At 39.1% G+C, this 18727-nt stretch overlaps 1 protein-coding gene across 1 annotated transcript; it reads left to right on the top strand.

The window, feature by feature from the left end:
- Nucleotides 1-3952: 3952 nt before the first annotated feature.
- Nucleotides 3953-18524, top strand: LOC146375731 (secreted frizzled-related protein 1-like). Its single transcript, XM_084946460.1, has 3 exons — nt 3953-4693; nt 7600-7680; nt 15283-18524. The coding sequence occupies exons 1-3, from the start codon at nt 4189-4191 to the stop codon at nt 15606-15608; spliced, it is 912 nt and encodes a 303-aa protein (XP_084802586.1). The 5' UTR covers nt 3953-4188; the 3' UTR covers nt 15609-18524.
- The last annotated feature ends 203 nt before the right edge of the window (nt 18525-18727 follow it).

Genomic DNA, 18727 nt, shown 5'->3' with positions numbered 1-18727 from the left:
TGTAGGTCAAGGCCAGGATCTTAAAATTGACTCTAAATTTAACAGGAAGCCAGTGTAACTGAGATAACAACGGTGTCACATGTGAGTACTTGGAGGATTTTGTCAAAAGTCATATTTCATATGGAGGATATCTGCATGCATGAGCCAAGTCCTCCAGCAAGACAATCATATTGGATGTTTGGCAGCCCAACAATGCAGTGGTTATCCTCACAGTAAGACAGTTCCTGGTTCAAACCTCTTGGAACATTTGCATGTTCTCCTTATGCCTGTGTGGGCTACTCTGAGTACTCTGGCTTCCTCCCACAGTCCCACAAAGAGATGCTTCTTAAGTAACTGGTGATGCTAAATAATGTCATAAATTTCATATTGTCATAAGGAGGCCTGGTTTTTGACTTCAAACCAAACTGAAGTTGGAAATTATTATATAGATACTACATGGAGGGATGGCTGTGGCTCTGGAGGAAGAGCAGGTCATCTAATTGTGTGTTGGACCCAGGCAGTAATTATGATCCATCCAACATTAAAAGCCAGAACGTCAGTTTCAGTGATCATTGGGATCATGCACAGACTGATTGCACAGAATCGCCAGTCAAATCTGATAGAAACCACTTCATAAACTCTGACTTTGCCCCAAAATATGGTTTAGAAAACTTTTTCCCCCATGCAGGTTATACTTCCACTGCACATGCACAAAGTTACACAACATTATGACTTCATTAGCAGCTTAGTCAATTCAGTCCATGTCCATGTTAATTCATGTTATTGTTTTATTGTCTTTGCTTGCAGTATCCTAGCAGACCAGCAGATACAGGATACAGCTGAAACTGGCACGAAACTCTGCTGTTTTGCATGTTTTAGAGCAACACGTGGTTCGTATATTTCCAGATTTGGCTGTCGATCAGCTCTTTGGGGGCAGAACAACCACTGTCTTTAGCATTGTGAAATTTCTCCCAATGATTTCTATCCAGAATTCATGCAGTGCCATGTCTCCTCCTTCTAATGTTTCTGATATAATACAGCTCCAAAAATGCAAAGAGCGCTATCCATCTTCGTCAGAAACACTGTAAAGAAAAGTTCATAAATAAGATACGCCACTTTCAGTTCTTGGAAGTCTACACACACACACACACACACACACACACACAATCATTCTCCAATCACCGATGGTGCAGCAATTATGATTTTTCCAAGACAATCTTTCTAAAGATCTGCTCATGGAAAAGTCAAGCACACCTCATCCATCATAAAGGACTTCTCATGAGACTTTGGGCAAAGCTAAATGAAACCTTGCAGGCCGTGGCTAAATAAAATGATGCCAAATCAAGAAGCTCTCCACTCTCTCCCAGTGTTACCTGACAAAAAGCAGGTGTGCTTGTTTCTCCAAACCTTGACAGTGTTATAATGAAGCTTTTTTTTTTTTTCAGCGTCCGTCATGCACATCATCAGCGCATGGCTGACGTCGTGTTCTGGAGCAGATCCAGTGTTTAGCCAGGGCTCGCTGGTGACAGATGCTTAACGTTCATTCTGCCAGGGCCAAAAATGCCCTTTCAAGGCAATACATGCACATGCACCCCCAGACCCAGACTGTGGCTTTAAACCCTGGTGAATATAGATGGATTGGTGGTCTTTAAGAAACTCTGTTCTCCTGCAGGCCTATAAGTCCAAATATTTAGTCTTTCTTGTGTAAGTCACACGCTGTTAAAGCACCAGAGCCTAATGGGCCAAAATGCTCTTGTTTGTAGGACCTTTTTTTTTTTAGTATCCATTTCTCTGCTCTGTTCTCAAATGGAAAGTTGCTGTAGACCTCTCCTCTTGCAGCCTTTCTTTTGTCTCACTCAGTTTTGTTGGCTTGCTGCTGTGCTGCTGGTAGTTTTTAGCAGGCCCGTCACGCTGAATGGGAGGCTTCCCCATGCATTTGAGCAAAGCCAGGTCTCGTCTGGAGAAGAAAAAGAAAACAAGCCTCCTGTCTCCAAAATTTGGAATTTGCTTTAGCAACCACCTATGCACAAACTGTTGTTGGATGCCATCAGCCCATAAAGCAGTCTGTACAGCATCGCCTCAAACACAGCCCTGCTTGTTAAACCTTCACCATTAATTTGAAATGTTAACTGAGGTGTCATCTTTAAAGTGCTTCAGAGAATCACTTGGCCTTCTTTTGAGCACACATCACCACTCTGGCATGCAGATTGCAGCACAGAGGTCTGAGTTAATGGATAATTTAACTCATGAGCAATCTAAAGTTGGATTATTTCTGATTTGATTATAACTCTGAGATGATTTACAGTTTTCTTTCAACATCTTTATTTTTCATTTCAGCTTTTGCACCCAGTAAATCGTGTTTTTTCTTTAAAGTGGTACCATCTGTCACTGTCCAGCCATCCTGCACATGATGTACTAAACATTCTGCGTGCTGTTGCAGAACATTTTCTCTTGGCCTCAGTTCAATGAGAGGAAAATGTCTAGGTGAGCGGCGTCTCTTGCAGCAGAGACAGCTGTAAAACACATTTATTCTATAAGTTCAACTACGCCGTTCCTCTCAAAGGCCTCTGTTTGCTATGTGCACACTTAAAATCAAATTAAATCCTCTGTTTTCTTTTTCCTCTTGCTCTACAAGGGCTGTTAACATCACAATGGAATGCAAATTGACCTCCATTTAAATAGAGGGATTTCACACCTTTGCCCTTATCATTGGATATGGCCAGGCTGGGAGGAGGGAGGAGATGGACACTCGGGGCTCAGCAAATTGACTTTAGCCTCAAGTGTTAAACTGAGCTGGATAAGGAAAGTGTTCCCCAGCAGGTTGCAAGTACAACAAGCACAAACAGAGCAGTATTAAATCATCAGCTCCCCATTTGATAAGTTAATGTACCCAAGAACTCCCAGAGGCAGCTTATCGGGTATTTTCCTTCAGAACTTTTCTCCTGCAGAGATAATTATTATGAATGAAAACACTATTTCCTGTCTTTACTTGGGAGGCTTCTTATCCTCGGGGCCTTGGCGTGTTCCCTGCAGGACATTTTAGAAGCAGTGGAATTAAAAGAAAGCCCCTAAATAAGTGTTATTATTATCATTATTATTACTCACTAAGTCTTGGCTCAGACTCTTAAATTCAAAATCTTCAAAGAAACTTCAACCTTCAAGGAAATAAAGTGATATAAAGTATTAATAAAGTGATATAAAGTAATAATAATAATGATAATTAGTGTTATTTTTTGCTGAGTTTTTGCTGAGTCAAAGATGACACCTAAAACTGTCCTGTTTCTTCAATAAAGTTATAAAAGTCGATTTTTTATTTGTCTATCATATTTTCTGAACCAAATAATGAGTGCAGCAGGCAGGCATTACAGTGGATATGCTTTAGGAGATGATCTGGGTTTGTGCTCCATTATATGGAAGAACATATATTGCCAAAAGAGTAAATGAGTTAAAAAAATACAATAATGAATACGTAAATATGTACAGGTGTAAAAATGAAAGGAAAATAACAATAGATGAAAATAAAAGAAAGGAAATGCATTTGGAGTTGTTTCTGCGTTTAGGCTGTTTCAGGCCTCCGTACAGTAACAGCTGATGGCAACAAGCTTATAGAGCTTCTTTATTTAATATGAATGAAATCAGGATTTCCTCACATTCGGGGATGCGAGGGGCTCGTGTTGTTCCCTGCACCACGTTCTTGTTACAGGCATAAAACAAAGCCGTGAAGTACCCAGTGTCACACTTTAAAGCTGTGCAACTTCTAATCGAGCTTATTCCTACACCCCAGTCAGTCTGAAAGTATTGCCAGTTTATGCGCACATATCCAAATATATTTATTATTATTATTACTTTATATCGACAAAGGAAGCGCAAAGGGAACGCTGGGGAGTCTCCCGGAGAGTTTTTACACACGCGGTCATTAAGCGCTTTGACTGACAGCCGAGTGCCAAAAGGCGCAGACGCGCTCCGATTGGTCAGAGCGCACTTTACAACCCCCTCTTGTTTCCGAGCTCCGCACAGTCTCAGCGCATTACCTCCCCAAACTCTCGCAGGAGCCTCACGCAGCCCAGCAGCGGGACTACAGCCAGAGGAGACAGTGGACTTATTGCAGAGCGCCTTTCTCCTGCGTCGCTGTCGCTGTGCGTTTCTTCATGAACTGAGTGTTGCCTCGCACTCCGGTTAGCAATCATTCAGTGGCTGCAAAGACACATCATGAGCTCTACTTGTGAGTGCTTCTGCAGGATGTTCCGGCTGCTGGTGACGGTGGCACTTCTGTCAGGGTGCAGGGCATCAGAGTACGAGTACTTGGCCTGGAATACGCCCGTCTACGGCAAGTCGCCCCAGTGCGTGGACATTCCGGACGACCTGCGGCTCTGTCACAACGTGGGCTACAACCGGATGATGCTGCCCAACCTGCTGGAGCACGAGACCATGGCCGAGGTGAAGCAGCAGGCCAGCAGCTGGGTGCCTCTGGTGCACAAGAACTGCCACCCGGACACGCAGGTCTTCCTGTGCTCGCTCTTTGCTCCCGTGTGCCTGGAGCGGCCGATCTACCCGTGCCGCTGGATGTGCGAGGCCGTGAGGGACGGCTGCGCCCCCATCATGGAGGCCTTCGGCTTCCCCTGGCCGGAGATGCTCACCTGTGACAAGTTTCCCGAAGGTGAAGTGTGCATTGCCATGACGACACCCAACGCCACGGAGGTTACAAAACCCACAGGTAACTCACCTAACAGCAACTTCAAAAGGTCAAACACACACACACACACACACACACTGTATATTTGTGAATAAATGTTTGACAAGGAAATATGCAAATTAATAGCTGAATATTTCCTGGGCATAAACCTGCCATTTAAACGGTTTATTAACATGTTGTCTGTATGATGTATATTTTTATTTATTTATTTATTTTGTTAAATGAACAAACTTTCTCAAGGTGAAATTTAAATGTAGAAATTTGAAGTCAAACTTCAATATAAAGTTGAAAACCTTTTAAGAGAATTATACTTTTTTATATATATATTTATATATTCTGTATAAATAATATATTACCCCTGCAACCCTGATAAGGATAAGCGGAAGAGGATGGATGTTTAGCTAAAGAGTTCAGGTGACGGATTTATATTTAATTTTTTAAAGGTATTCCCTTAAAATTCCAGTGAAAGAAAACAATCTCCAAGTTGTCTCATAAGGAAGAAGTTGAAAACGAGATATTTTGCAATTTAGCTTGATGAATAAATATTCATTCTTTGAATCAGTTCCAATTTCTTAATATAGTATTAACTACCTAACCCTGACTAACTAGTTCACTTAGAAAACAAACAGCCAGCACTTTTGCCACCGTGTAAAAGACGACACCCGTTGCAGTTAAATGGGCATGCGACTGTTGTTTCAGGGGTGAAAAGTGTGTTTGCAGATGCAAATCCGAGCACAAACAAAGCAAATGCGACCTTTTGGGGGAGCAAATTCAGCCGTGAAAACCTGGATTTGATCCTGTTTTAACACCAACCACCCCTCATGTTTTTTAAAGAAAGTCTATCACGTTTACGTTTTCCTTTCACTCTATAATCTCCTGGCTTTAACGTGCAGGTGAAGTTGCTTGCTATTGACAACAAGTGATGTTGTAATATTGCAAAAGCTCAAACAGATGTTAGTCATTTATTTCAAGGTGTTCGCTGAGCTGGAGGACAATGCTGGGAGGAAGTCAAACAGCAAAAAAACAAAGAATAAAAAGGTTGGAGGAAAAAAAATGTGAATACCTTAATATATTTAATCCCTGTGCTCTGGCAAATGTTGTGCATCTGATGAAAAGATGGAGATCTGGAAAATCGGCGTCCAAGTTGACGTCGGGAGGGCGGTTTGTAAACAGAGCTCCCAAGGACATTCTTTTACCCCTATCATCTATCACTAATGGGTGCTTTGGTGCAGATTCCCCAAGACGCTGCATCAGCAAATAGGGTTGTAGAGGGCAATAGCATTAGTCCAGCAAAACTGTCTTCCAGCACTAACCTCTGCAAGCCAAGTTGAGAAATGCCAGAGAAGCCCATAAAAATCGCAGAAAATAACAATTCTCTGGATGATAAAGCTGAGAGCAAGGCTGCAGTGCCAGGTTCTCTATCGGTTGCTCAGGCGAGGTGAGGTGTACGCCGAGGGGTGGGGGTGGAGGGACTACAACTGCCTCATTCACTTGAACCATAAAGTTAAAGGGGTGGGGCCTCTACTTATATTTCAATCTAAAGCCCCTTACTGAACATGTTGGCCATAAATGGAGGGACTGTGGATCTTCCTGCGATAACACAGAGCTCACTGTATCTTTGGGGGGAGAAGGGACGTGTTTGTGAGTGTGTGTTTTGTCGGGGGGGTTGTTGCTGACTGACATAGTGGTATGGATGGAGGCCTGTTTTTCTGAAAAAGACTCCTTTTTCAAGGTAAGACGAGGGGACCACACAGAGCTCCATGCTCTCCAGACTTCACCTGTTATCATTTGTCAGCACTGGGGTTAAATAAAGCCAGTCTGTTCCCACAGGTCGGCTGAAGCTCAGCTACTCAGAGTTTTGTTTTCTGGAGAGTCTCTCAGTATCTGATCTTCAGGGTGATAAACATTAACAAAGGCAAGCTAATCTCCTCAGCTGTTAATGATTGTTAATAGAGGCCAGCTAACAGTGTTTGAATACTGCAGCATAGGGACCTGTGATAAGTGATTTAAAGATGAACCAGGCTCTCAGAGGCAAAGGGACCCAGTGACTCTGTAAACATTGTCTGTTTTCACAAGCTCTTCACACCCGAGCGATGCTTTCACAAGCATTCGTTAAACACATGTAAATGGACAACTGGAAGAGAGTAGAGTGCTGTTACCTTCCCCTTTGGTTGATCGATCCAGGCCCACAGCGGGACACCGCAGTGTAATCGGGGTTAATGTTGCAAGGACGCTGCGATCGCAATGCAGGTCCAAGTTTGTTTGGAAGGTCGGCTCAGCTGTTTGGCATGAAACGATCGTTTGTGGTATTCAAAAAAATTGAAAAATCGTGTCAGTAAAAAGTTCGCAGATATGCCTCAACTGAGTTACTTTTTGGCAAAAACACTTTTTGGGTCTTTTGGGATTTTTGTCTTTGAGCTGGCTATTATACACCTCTACACTCAAAGCCCCCTTTTTAAACTCTGGAATCTCAGAACATTCTTTTAAGGTTGAATTGAATATCTTTACCATTTATTCCTTCCACATTTCTAATACTTTTTTAAAGGTGTATAGATGAGTGTTGAGCAGATCCATTTTGAAAACTGCCTTAGTGTAGCAAAAAGTAAAGAAGAGCGTTTACTGCAGCTCTTAGTTACAGCTGGCTATAAAAGCTTAAGACATTCCTCACTGACATCAGGTCATCAGAGTGTACGAAACCCAAGGGAGTAGGTGACTGACTACTGACAGTAAACAGGATCTGTGCATGCTCAGAGATGTTAAGATGCGTAGAAGTCTGCAGGATAACTGACTGAAGTTGAATATGAGCACTCCTGACCTGGTCACCAAACGGGCAACATAAATTCCATTTGACATTTTGTCTTCTATTTGCACCGATTTCTTGTCCAATTGTTTCTTTGTTTTTTTTGTGTGTGTTTTTTCATCCACAGGTTACTCTCCCATCTGCCCTCCATGTGACAACGAAATGAAAACAGACACCATTCTTGAGCACATGTGTGCCAGCGAGTTTGGTAAGCGGCGTCCCAACACCCACAAAACACAGACAGTCGGATGCACTGCATAAAATCAAAAGAACTCTTTACTTTATTTCCCATCTTCAAAGTTCATAAAGTTTTATAAAGTGTGCAACTTTTATTTTTTCCCCCCATAGTACACTGTGTCCTGGCGGTACTTGGTCATATTTGGCAGTTCAATTTAATGTGACGTTTTATCTCTTGGTTAGATATACTATCCCTGTCTGGTCTGGTGGACCATGATGCTCTGTGACTAATGAATTGGGGTCATTGGAGTCTTTAAGTGGCAGGTCTTTGCGGTTGTAAACTGGGATGTTTGTTCTGTTGTCTGGGCTGACTGATGTTACAGATTACCATCTTCATATCCTAAATGGAAAAAAAAGTTAATGATAAACCATCTCCAAAAACAATTCTTAAATGCTAATACCATTTCTTCATGGAAAAAGATAAGAATTCGTTTCTCATTGTGTTGACGTTGGGTGTTTGACTTGTGTTAATATTCTGTAACTGTTATCTTGTAATATAAAGAGCTGAGGTAGCTGTTCTAGTGAACTGGTTCTATGGTAATAAAATCTGAGCTGGAAAGTCTTTGAGTGAAATAGTTCATACATCTAAGCTAATATAGGCTAATAAAGATTATATTTAATACGTGGTATCACTTTTAACAAGAAATTTCCACTCAGAAGCACAACTAATATCCTGGTTAGCATTCAAGAGTGATAGGTGTTCTGAAAACTTGCTCTCCAACATTTGTCTGTTTGTTTGTTTTGTTTTTTTTAATAGAATTTTAGCGTTTTATTCATCTATAGCTTTTTCTCAAACTGTTATTTTAAATCTACAAATGGTCAACTGGAAGGGTAGGCTAACAAGATCCATTAGCAAGCTTAATTGCTGTAGTTGTAAAACTCCAGTGCACAGGCCACAACTTAATACAATGAAGGAAACCCTGCTGGGTTATTGTTGGAGAATTGTAACACAGAATTATCGGGTAAATGAGAATTAATATACGTAATTATTTGCTACATGCAAGGCACTGGATTTTATTCAGATGTTAAAAAAATGCTCGTGTTTACTTTAGTGTTAGCTTTATGCATTTAAAAATTTTAGTTCAGGTTGTTAGGTGATTTCCCAAATACAAACCTGTTTCCAACAAAAATGGGACGCTCCTTAACCCTTTAAAGCCGGTCGGAGCGGGAAGTGACGTCATTTTCGCGGAAAATGTAGTTTTTTACTTGTAGGCCTTAAAAGCCTATACTGGTGTTTTTATAAGTCATGTTTGACTTTATGCTTTTCTGAATAGTTGCTGGGATGCTTAGAACTGAAATTGCACTGCTTAAAATAGTTTATTTTGATGCACATGCTGTTTTCTTTACAAATTTGCATCATAGGATTGTTTTTCGTTTTTCCTGCAGTATATAAAAATTGGTGTATCTCAAAAATAAAACTATGAAGACACTCAAAATAAATTTCCTGTTGTTGTAAACTAGTTTTTGCAAATTTTTTGTATTTAAAGTTTTGAGGGATAAACCTCTTAAATTTCTCCAAGTAGAAATATATGTAAAAAAACCAAAATTATTTTCAATTTTTTTGTAGTTTATTGCACTTTTTTTGCAATTTATGTAGTTACTATGGACTTAATGCATACATATTATTAAAATATGGGCTATAACAGTTGTATTGATGTATATCAACTTGAAATGCTCCCAAAAATGGCACTACAGCATGTAAAAATATAAAGTAAGCTCTGGCGGCCTTCTGGCGGTTCTATGGTAGGTCTTAAAGGGTTAAATGTCATTCCTAGTAGTGCATGGGTTTTTTATGTTTTTTTTCCATAAACATAAAGTGAGTAGAAGCCTGATTGGTATCACCGTTTTTGGTCATTATAAGATCTGAGTGAAAACAGAATGCAGAGAATTACTAGCTAGTTTCAACTTGCATTTATGGACACAGTGATGGACTGTGTTTCCTTACAAAGGTTTTCAGAAATGAGCCTGTGTGGTGATTTCTGACAGAGAACTTGCTGTTTTAAATGCGTTGCTTCCCGAGGATCTAAAATTCACGGCTATTCTCAACTGAATGGCTGACGAATAGCTCAACTGAACAAGGCCAATTTTTGGCCTTGTTCCTTGTTTATTGGGATTCTTCCAGATACTTTTAATCTTTCAATCATATTGCATACCAAAGATATGAAATCTCCAAATGTTTCACAATGTTAGGTTGAGAAAATTTTAAATTGTGGAGCTATTTTTCCCATGAATCTAATTTTTTAAGGGAGAAGTGCTCTCCGTCTTCCCATCTGAATTTCAAGAAACCCATTCAGGGATGTTCTTTCTTAGTTAAGTCAGTGTCTCATGTTCCACCTTGAGGGTTCTTTACCATTACACAACTTTTCCAGTCTTTCCTTGACCTTTTCTCAACACAGTTTCTTATTTTCTGCATTTAATATGTCAACTTTTTACTTTAAGAGTAGTTGTAAGATCAAAAGCTTGGTGATGGTCAGAAGATCAGTTTTAGAAGGATGTTGTTCATTTTGAAAAGCCATTCTTCAGCTCTGCAGTCATGTTCTGAGGTCGTACCAGAAATGTTCTTTTGGAACATTATCAAATCTAAAGACATATTCTGAAGGGGATTTGGAAGTGGGTTTTGAACACGTCAGAACCTATTTGGAAATATTAAGAGATGGCTCAGAATCTGCTGCAGCCAGCTTCACACATTCTTTTCATTAGAGGATCCTCAGTCCAACTTGAATGGAAAACAACATTAAAAAAAAAAAAAAAAACAGGAAGGAAGGACGATCTTAAGCTGATGAGGGCACTTGTTTTAATTGTGGAAATTTGGAGGTCTTACATGAGGAATCCAGTATAAACCATATGTACTTAAAAAAAGGAAATTGAAAGCTTTGAGCTCAATTAATAACACAAACACAAATTGAACTGCAGACATGAGAACTGAAATAATACACACATGATGCAAGTTGTTCTACTTTCATCTTTTATTCACCAAAGCTTGTGGCAGCACGAATTCCAGGTGCCAGGCCAAGCAAACATAGACTGGACGCACATTGAAAACACACATTCTTCCAGTTCTCAAGAAAAAGTTTAAAGTTACATTTGTTTAACAAATTGCATCGCTGTTTATGCTGCGGTGATGAGACTTGCCCCTTTGAGTCTGCGTCCCGGTTTGCCAAGGGAGCGGGCTGCATTATTGGCTTGTTTCATCTTGGATGAAGACAGATGTTGTTTTGCTTGCTTGTCATAAGTCACCTAACCAGCTGACATATGAGGATACACAGACAGATTTAGTGTCAGGCTGAGGATGAGACCTTGTTGCTTGTGTTGACCCTGCGAGGGAGGGACATAGTCTGGAATGCAACAAACTTCTCTATTGCTTCAGTATGGCTCGATTGTGGCGGGTAAACGACTAATGCGTAGCCTGACACGACACAGCGCTGCAGCTTGCCAAAGATTTGTTTGTTAATTTTTTTTTTCAGCAGACCGACGGAATTCAGTTTTGGTCTGGAGAGAAATGCTATAAATACATCCAACAGCAGCTAAACAGCAGAAGCTAAACATGAGTTAATGCCTTGTCTTGAGCAAAAAGGAAAATGTGCAGATGGAAATATCCCACGCTTTAATCATTATGTGTTTTGTCCCACAAGGTCATCCCGATATCTTTCTTGAGTTCCAAAAAAAATATTTGGACAGTAAACTTTAACAAGGCAGCGTCTTAAATCCAAGCCTGTTTTGTTTGGAGAAGACTGCAAAAATAGATGTGATGGATTCCTTTGCTTTTCTCAGTGGAACACAGGGATGGAAAACCATAGAGGGGCTCGAGGGATGAACCAGAGACTGAAGCCTTTGTTAATCTGCGTGGACCAATCATGTATTCATTAAAAAAAAAACTCAACCTAGCAGTGAATTAGAATTTTTGTCCATCTCATTTATTTGAAGCTGCAAAATGAAGAGGCCAAAATAGTCTCTATCATGCATTGCACTGCAGTGCTTCCCAGCATTTAAATTGAGCATGTTTGATTTTTCCATGTGGTTTGATAAAAGTGGAGAATTCTGTGGTGAAACTTTTGACTTGTGGCCCCCTGGATGTGGAGTTTTTCTGGCACAGGAGGAAGGATGGCTGTAGGTTGCGTGTTGTTGAGCTAATGCATCAGAGTTGGAAGAACGAGTAACAGGTTTCCCTGGTGAGGACCAAATATCGCTTATTTCCCTGAAATCCTCATGATTAATATAGCTGTTGGGCATGTATTTATGCACACACATCCTATTTGCCGCACTCAGCTGTAAATGATTTCAAACATCATCACAACATCGGCTTTTTCTTCCCACTGCAATTTTTCTTCGTGCTTAAGGTTTTATGGTACCTCATTGTCCCAAAACCTCCAGAAGCCCTTCAATTAAATCTCTCCTTGGCTTCCAACTGTTCACTTTGTCCTTTTCCGAATTGCTCCCTCCCTTTGCTGATGTGATAAACAACAGGGCATTCCTGTGCTGGATGACTGTTCAGTCTAGCTTGGACCACTTGCCATTATTGTGAATGAGGAGCACTGCACACCCTCCTGCTGGGTTTATGACACGTTGGGCACTTAAGGATCCCATTAATACATCTGACCCAGCAGAGGTAATCAAGTCAGGTTTCAGGGACAACATCACAAAAAGAAATCTTACAATAGAAGTCATTTTATTTTAGTGTGCTGGCATGCGTAAAAGCATCCAAATCACTGACAGTATATCTTCCTTTTAACTTTTGTACTGTAACAAAGGTGCGGCATGCACATATATTTGATTCCACTGAAGACGTTCCCATTTTATTTAAAGAATCGTCTATTTTTGACTCCTAAAAATGAAAACCCTTGTTATAAGCTGCATATGTGTACTAGTTCTGACCTTTTGGGGTTTTTTTTACACTGTAAAACTGGTGGGTTACTACCTTGACACTGGAGTAGGAAAATAATTAGTGACAATAACTTTAATCTCTTAACATCCAACTAATTGACAGTGGATTTTTACCCAAAAGTCTTACTCAAATAAATATCTTGTCACAGGAAAACTGTAAGGCCAAAATGCATCTAAGAGCATTGTTTGATCTTCTGATCCAGGAAGGGCTTCTGAAAACACGGTCACGTCAGTGTGAACATATTCATAGCTGTTTTACAGTTAATATGCTAATGTTATAGGTTATGACATAAGAATTAAGTGGGCAGATTTGAGAAATGCTTTCTCACAGAAAGGCTATCTTCTCTTTTCTTTTCTTTCTTTTGCTCACTGTATAAGATGAATTTATTTTTTTGTTTGGTAACTTTAAAAATTGAAAATATTTTAAAAACTAATGTAGGAAGAAACACAAACAAGGGCAGTTTCACTGACCATGAGAAAAGAAACACTGTTGTCAGTTATTTGATCATTTGAACGTCTTATTGTATTCTGCTGCAGAAGAGATTAAGCCCTCAAACAACGCGAGGTGCAAAGAAGGTTCAGGGCGTTAAAGGATTATCGAGGTTGGAGGATTTATCAAGATGAAGTCCTTTCAGTGGTGGGCCAGACCTTTTCTTTTATTACACACTAATTATGACCGCTGCGTTTTGACTTCTCTGAACACTAAGCCCCCTCACAGAGACTGTTTGACGGGGGATAAGTCTTAATCCGTACCATGTGCACTGTTAATACAGGGGGAGGCTCTTTATTTATTTATTTTTTCAACACTTTAATTAGCAATTAGCAATACGAGTGCAACTGGAGAGCAAGGATCCAGTACAGGTTTTTCTGTCTACTATAATTCTGTAAAAAAGCAAGTGATCTGGTGTTTAAAATCGTGGAGAAAATTAGATTGAAGCCTAAGTTTGTTCTCTTCTTACTGGAGTGGGGAAATGCTTGGTCAGGCTGTTCCGCTACTGAAGGTCACAAGGCTTTATTCCCAGCTTGATCGTGATTTATCCTGACGCAAATGTCAGTTAAGTCAGACATAACGCACCTAGATATACTATATGACAGGTCATAATGTGTGTGTGTGTGTGTGGGGGGGGGGTATGGAAATTTGGACCACCAAAGTCCAACTCGTGCTCTGTTTCAGAGGAAACTTAGAGATTAGAAGGTTAAATAGAGTTTAGTGAAAGATCAGGGGTATTTTGGTCAATCTGATACATACTTGGACTTAAATGAAGGAGAAAAAAAATTATATTGCATTGCTAATTGTGATAAAGATATATGCTTTGTCTATATTTACACCTTAACCGTGTAACATCCGCCAGGTCACTAGTGATGTGTTTGTAATGTGCAGGTAAGAGACTGGATTTTAAGGGAACATCTAGTTTCTGAAACATTGGTTGTTCACCATGTGGCTAAAATGTAGCCTAACCCTATGTGGTTCACCATTGACAAGCTGGAAGCCCAGCGCAGTATTCCTGAGAATTTATTTGTGCTTTGTTTGTTTGTTTGTGTTTTATGTCGTGAAAAGCAGAAAAATTAAGTGGCTTTGTCCATAATTGGATTTGGTCTTTGAACATCAGAAGTCACTGAAAAAAGATACCGCATTATTTATTAGTATTAGGCTAAACCCCAGAATTAAGAGGATCATGGATAAGTTCTTTTGCATGAACAGGATTTGCAACAATGCACTGTTTGTGGGAAAATGAGTTTCAGTCTATGTTAATTAAATTACTTATGTATTATTAATAAACGGTGATCCAATTTTTAATCAAACCTGAGTAAACAGCAAATTGTATAAGGCGGTATCTTGGCTAGCTATTTGTCATTAATCCATGTTATTGTGCAATACTGTTGACCTGAGCCACCAATAGTATTAAGATTATGAATGTACTTTGATTGTGTATACATTCTGAAATAAAACACACATTTTTGTGCTTTAGCAGTCGTGCACTTCACACGACTTTTTAACCTCATTCTTACTGATTATTCCCATTATTAGACTTACTGCCACACTGTTCAATAGTTGATTTGAATAAGGTGTACATGGGCCCGTGATGTACATAGACCACTTTTACTTAGCAAGTATGTTATAAGTGCTACTACTAAAATAAACATTGCTACTTTGGCAATGTTAAGAGTGTGGTAGCGTACTTCATATTGTATTAAGTATGGCAGCGATTGAGACTATAACTGATTCAACAAGAGTTTTTTATTAAGATCAAATAAAAAAAGTATTTTCCCATATACTTCTATAGAACAGGAAGTCATGTTTTGCAAATTGAAAATGCAAGTTTAAAGCACCGAAAACATTCTCTTAAAGTTTAATATTACACTCATTCTATCATTGTACTGTAAAGAGTACAATGATTTTTTTTTTTTATGGGTTTGATTCCTTGAATTTTAATGGTTCTCAGTTGGAAAAATTTGTTGTGTATATGAGGTAAAAATGATTAATCTGTAAAGGATGGGGAACCATAGTGGCATGTTTCCTTATATCTGATCACGGGAGACTGACCTGCCTAATATCCTTCATGATGATTAATTTTACTAGTGCACTACACTACCAGGAGCTGTCAGACGCAGCACTGTACAACACGTTGAGTTCAAAATGACATTCACATTTTAGAGTAAACTCATCTTTCTGTTGTTCCTCCACCCACAGCTTTCAAGGCCAAGATCAAGGAGGTAAAGCGAGAAAACACAGACCGTAAGGTGATCCTGCAGAAGAAAAAGAAGATGTTGAAACCGGGAAACCTGAAGAAGAAGGACACAAAGAAGTTAGTGTTGTACTTGAAGAATGGTGCTGACTGCCCCTGCCAGCAGCTGGACAACTTGGGAAACCAGTATCTAATCATGGGCCGCAAGGTTGATAAGCAGTACCTCCTCACAGGCATCCACAAGTGGAACAAGTCCAGCAGAGAGTTCAAAAATGCCATCAAGAAAATGAAGACCTACAAATGTCCCGTATTTGAGAATGTTTTCAAATAATGTGACCTACCCCTTCATCACTGGTCGCATCTCATCATACATATGAACTTGCACAAGCATTCCCAAACTTTCTGTTGTTCTCTTAATATATCTTTATGTCTTTGTACATTTGCAGATAGCCGATACTGTGGAATGTCTGTCGTGTTATGTTGAAGATGTGACGACACACAAATCGAAGGGTTGGGTTTTCTTTTTTTCCCCGCTTCAACTTAAAAGGACATTGTAGTAAAAGCCCTACCTTGCTGAAATCATTTCCAGTATATAGATACTTCATTCACATGCTTTCTCAAAAGGTCTGTGGATTTGTTGTGCATTTTGGGAAAATATACATACTTCTTTTTTTTGCTAGCAATTAGAGGAGAAGTCTAACACCACTTTCCAAGAACGTGTTTTTGTGTGTGTACATTTGAAGCTAAAGCCAGTAAACTGTTAGCTTACCCTTTTTTTTTCTAAAAAAGGAAGAAGAAAAAGCGTTAGCTCAGCAGGAAGGAAACTGCTAGCTTGTCTCTGTCTAAATCTTTTAATAAAAGAAAGCATAAACTGTCATTTTACATTGAGTTTTCTGTGTATTACAAATAAAATGTATTATTTTAAACAGGGGTAGAGTCAAGCTAGCTGTTCCCTTTTACTTTAAGGCTTTGTATTAATGTAGGCTAACAGTCTGCTGGCTAACTGTTATAAATACATCCAACAGCCTTTTATAAAATGGCTCTTTCTGATCATAAAGAAACTCTTAAAATCAGTGTATTTTAAACTTTAAAAGCCAATAAAGGTTTGTTGTAGAATAACTTATTGACAGAAGTCTGAATATGCTGCCATGATTATTCTGTCTAACTGAAGACTGCACTATCAGCAGTTATGAACATTTCTCTGAAGCTCATTCATTTCATCATTAAACATTGTTCTTTGAAATCCATAAGAGAAGCATTAACACCAATCACAGAGTAATTTGTAAGCCTGGGTGGCAGATTACTTGATTTTGCCTTTTTTAAATATTTCTTTTAATGTTGGTATACGTTTAGTCTGCAGTAGGCTATTCATTATTCTTTGGTCATGGAATACGCCTTGTAGTCGAACAGTTTTGCAAAACTTATCAAAGAGCAAGTATTGGCAATTCTGTTTTTCTCGTTTGTTCTGCTCATGTTTCATTTTCAGCACTCTATTATTGCAAATTTGAATGTCAGCAGTACATTGTTGCCTATTACATGTACATACAAATTTTACATAAATGTATAAAAAAAAAAAAAAAACTAAATGTGTTGCCGAGATTATTTTCTTGATTGTTTTTTGTCATTCATTTTCTTTCTGGTGGTTGGACCAAAACTTGGTTCAATAAAATATCTTTAGAATTGAAATTCTTGGTTTCACATTGTTACTAAAATATGAATACTGACATTCCTCCAGTGTTATCATCCAGTGAAAGATTTAGGTTAAATTTGTTTAAAATTTGAGTCTCTCAAGAAACAGATTATTTAAATCGCATTGCCACCCCACCCAAGTTGGCTAAGTAGTTATTAAGTGAAATTAACAGGTAACCTTTTTTGTATTTTCACATAGATTTTCTTTCTTCTTACAGAAAAGTTGCTGTCTATCATGCAAACTAGAGGTGACTAAGGCAATCTACTAGCGACAAAAGCAATCACAAAAAGGGCTAAGAAGGAGAACCTTTTTTGTAACTCATTTTACCTAGCAACAACCAGCAGCCAGTTGGGAAATACAGATTATTATTATTTTTTTTCAAAATGACCAGAAGCTGTATTATATCTAATATGTCAGCCAACTCACAAGCAATGTGCACATGACATCATGCACAGCGTCTATAGTGAATTTGTTAAGTGAGTTACAATCCTAAAAAAAAAAGAGAGCATATGAAAGACTGGCAGTGGAGACAGTAGAGCCATATTTGCTATCGAATGGAATTTCACGGACTCAAAAGATGTTGTAATTCTTGCTTAAAGCACCTCTCGCATGGAAAGTATATGTAAAATTACTGTGTTACAGCCTTCTAGTTTCAGTTATTTAGGTAATCCAATTATGATACAGTAACTGATGAGTAACGAACCTGCTGGGGCAAAGTAGACTTGTAGTCTTGTTTTTGTCCCAGTGACAGCTTCATAGATTGCAAAATGCTTTTTTATAATACCAGATAGAACACTGTCAGTCATACCACTAAGTGAAGTGTAAATAAATATAACCAAAGTCTGAGTGAAAATCTAAAATATTGGGCGGGGGGAATTACTTTCTCAAAGCTACATCTTTACTACATGTAAACACTTCTTTTTAAAACTTTCTTTCAGATACACAACAGTCTCATATCTTTATGCAAGATGTTATTTTGCTCTTTGTGTACGATGTGTGACACTGCCAGAACAACTGGCTTCTGCCTTGACATGTCAAACAGGGCCGTGTCAATCTAACATTTGCATGCTTTATGGAAAGATAAAGCATCGCGTTGCCAGATCTCCATGCCAGAGGATCTCTGATGCATGCATGTTTTTACTCCCACCACTTCTCCAGTGATGTTAAACTCTTGTCTGGGTGGCTTTGAATCCAGGTTTATTGTGGTTTCATGGGCTGTTGGTGTGTTGGTATGTTGAGTGTAAATGCCAGTCCCGAGTTATGCATCGTTAAAAGCTCATGTTGATGGTGAACTGTAATGCTTTCTTAACCAAAGGGCAGCACTGTCTAATCAAGTGTCTGTAGTTGAACAGCTATGACTTTCTAATGCAAGAGTCACAGAAGCTGCCCTTTTAACAAGACAAGCACTAGATCTCAGCAGCGCATTGATAAATATTTTAATATAAATGCTTTTCAGAATTGAAATTCATTGTGTCAGTACAACATGTATAAACTGCAAAACATGAAACCATTCTGTTAATAAAAACGCTTGTTAAAAACAAGGCGGTATCAAACAGACCAGTGTCTTGCCCATCTGGTTTCAGTAATGGCTTTGGTAGTGGAAAATATATCTCAGATGTTGACTTTGCTTTCTAATCATCACTTCAGCTGCCTTCAAAAGAGCTCCAGAAAACTAGGGGCCAAAATGCAGCTTTGTCCTATTAAGAGATGATCTGCAAAAAATATCCTGTTGGATTCATCCTTTTACTGAAAACCTCAAA

This window comes from Perissodus microlepis, chromosome 12, assembly GCF_051167445.1.
Source record: "Perissodus microlepis isolate ML-2025 ecotype Zambia chromosome 12, ASM5116744v1, whole genome shotgun sequence".
In the NCBI taxonomy this organism is placed as follows: domain Eukaryota; kingdom Metazoa; phylum Chordata; class Actinopteri; order Cichliformes; family Cichlidae; genus Perissodus; species Perissodus microlepis.
This window is presented reverse-complemented; position numbering and strand designations above follow the sequence as displayed.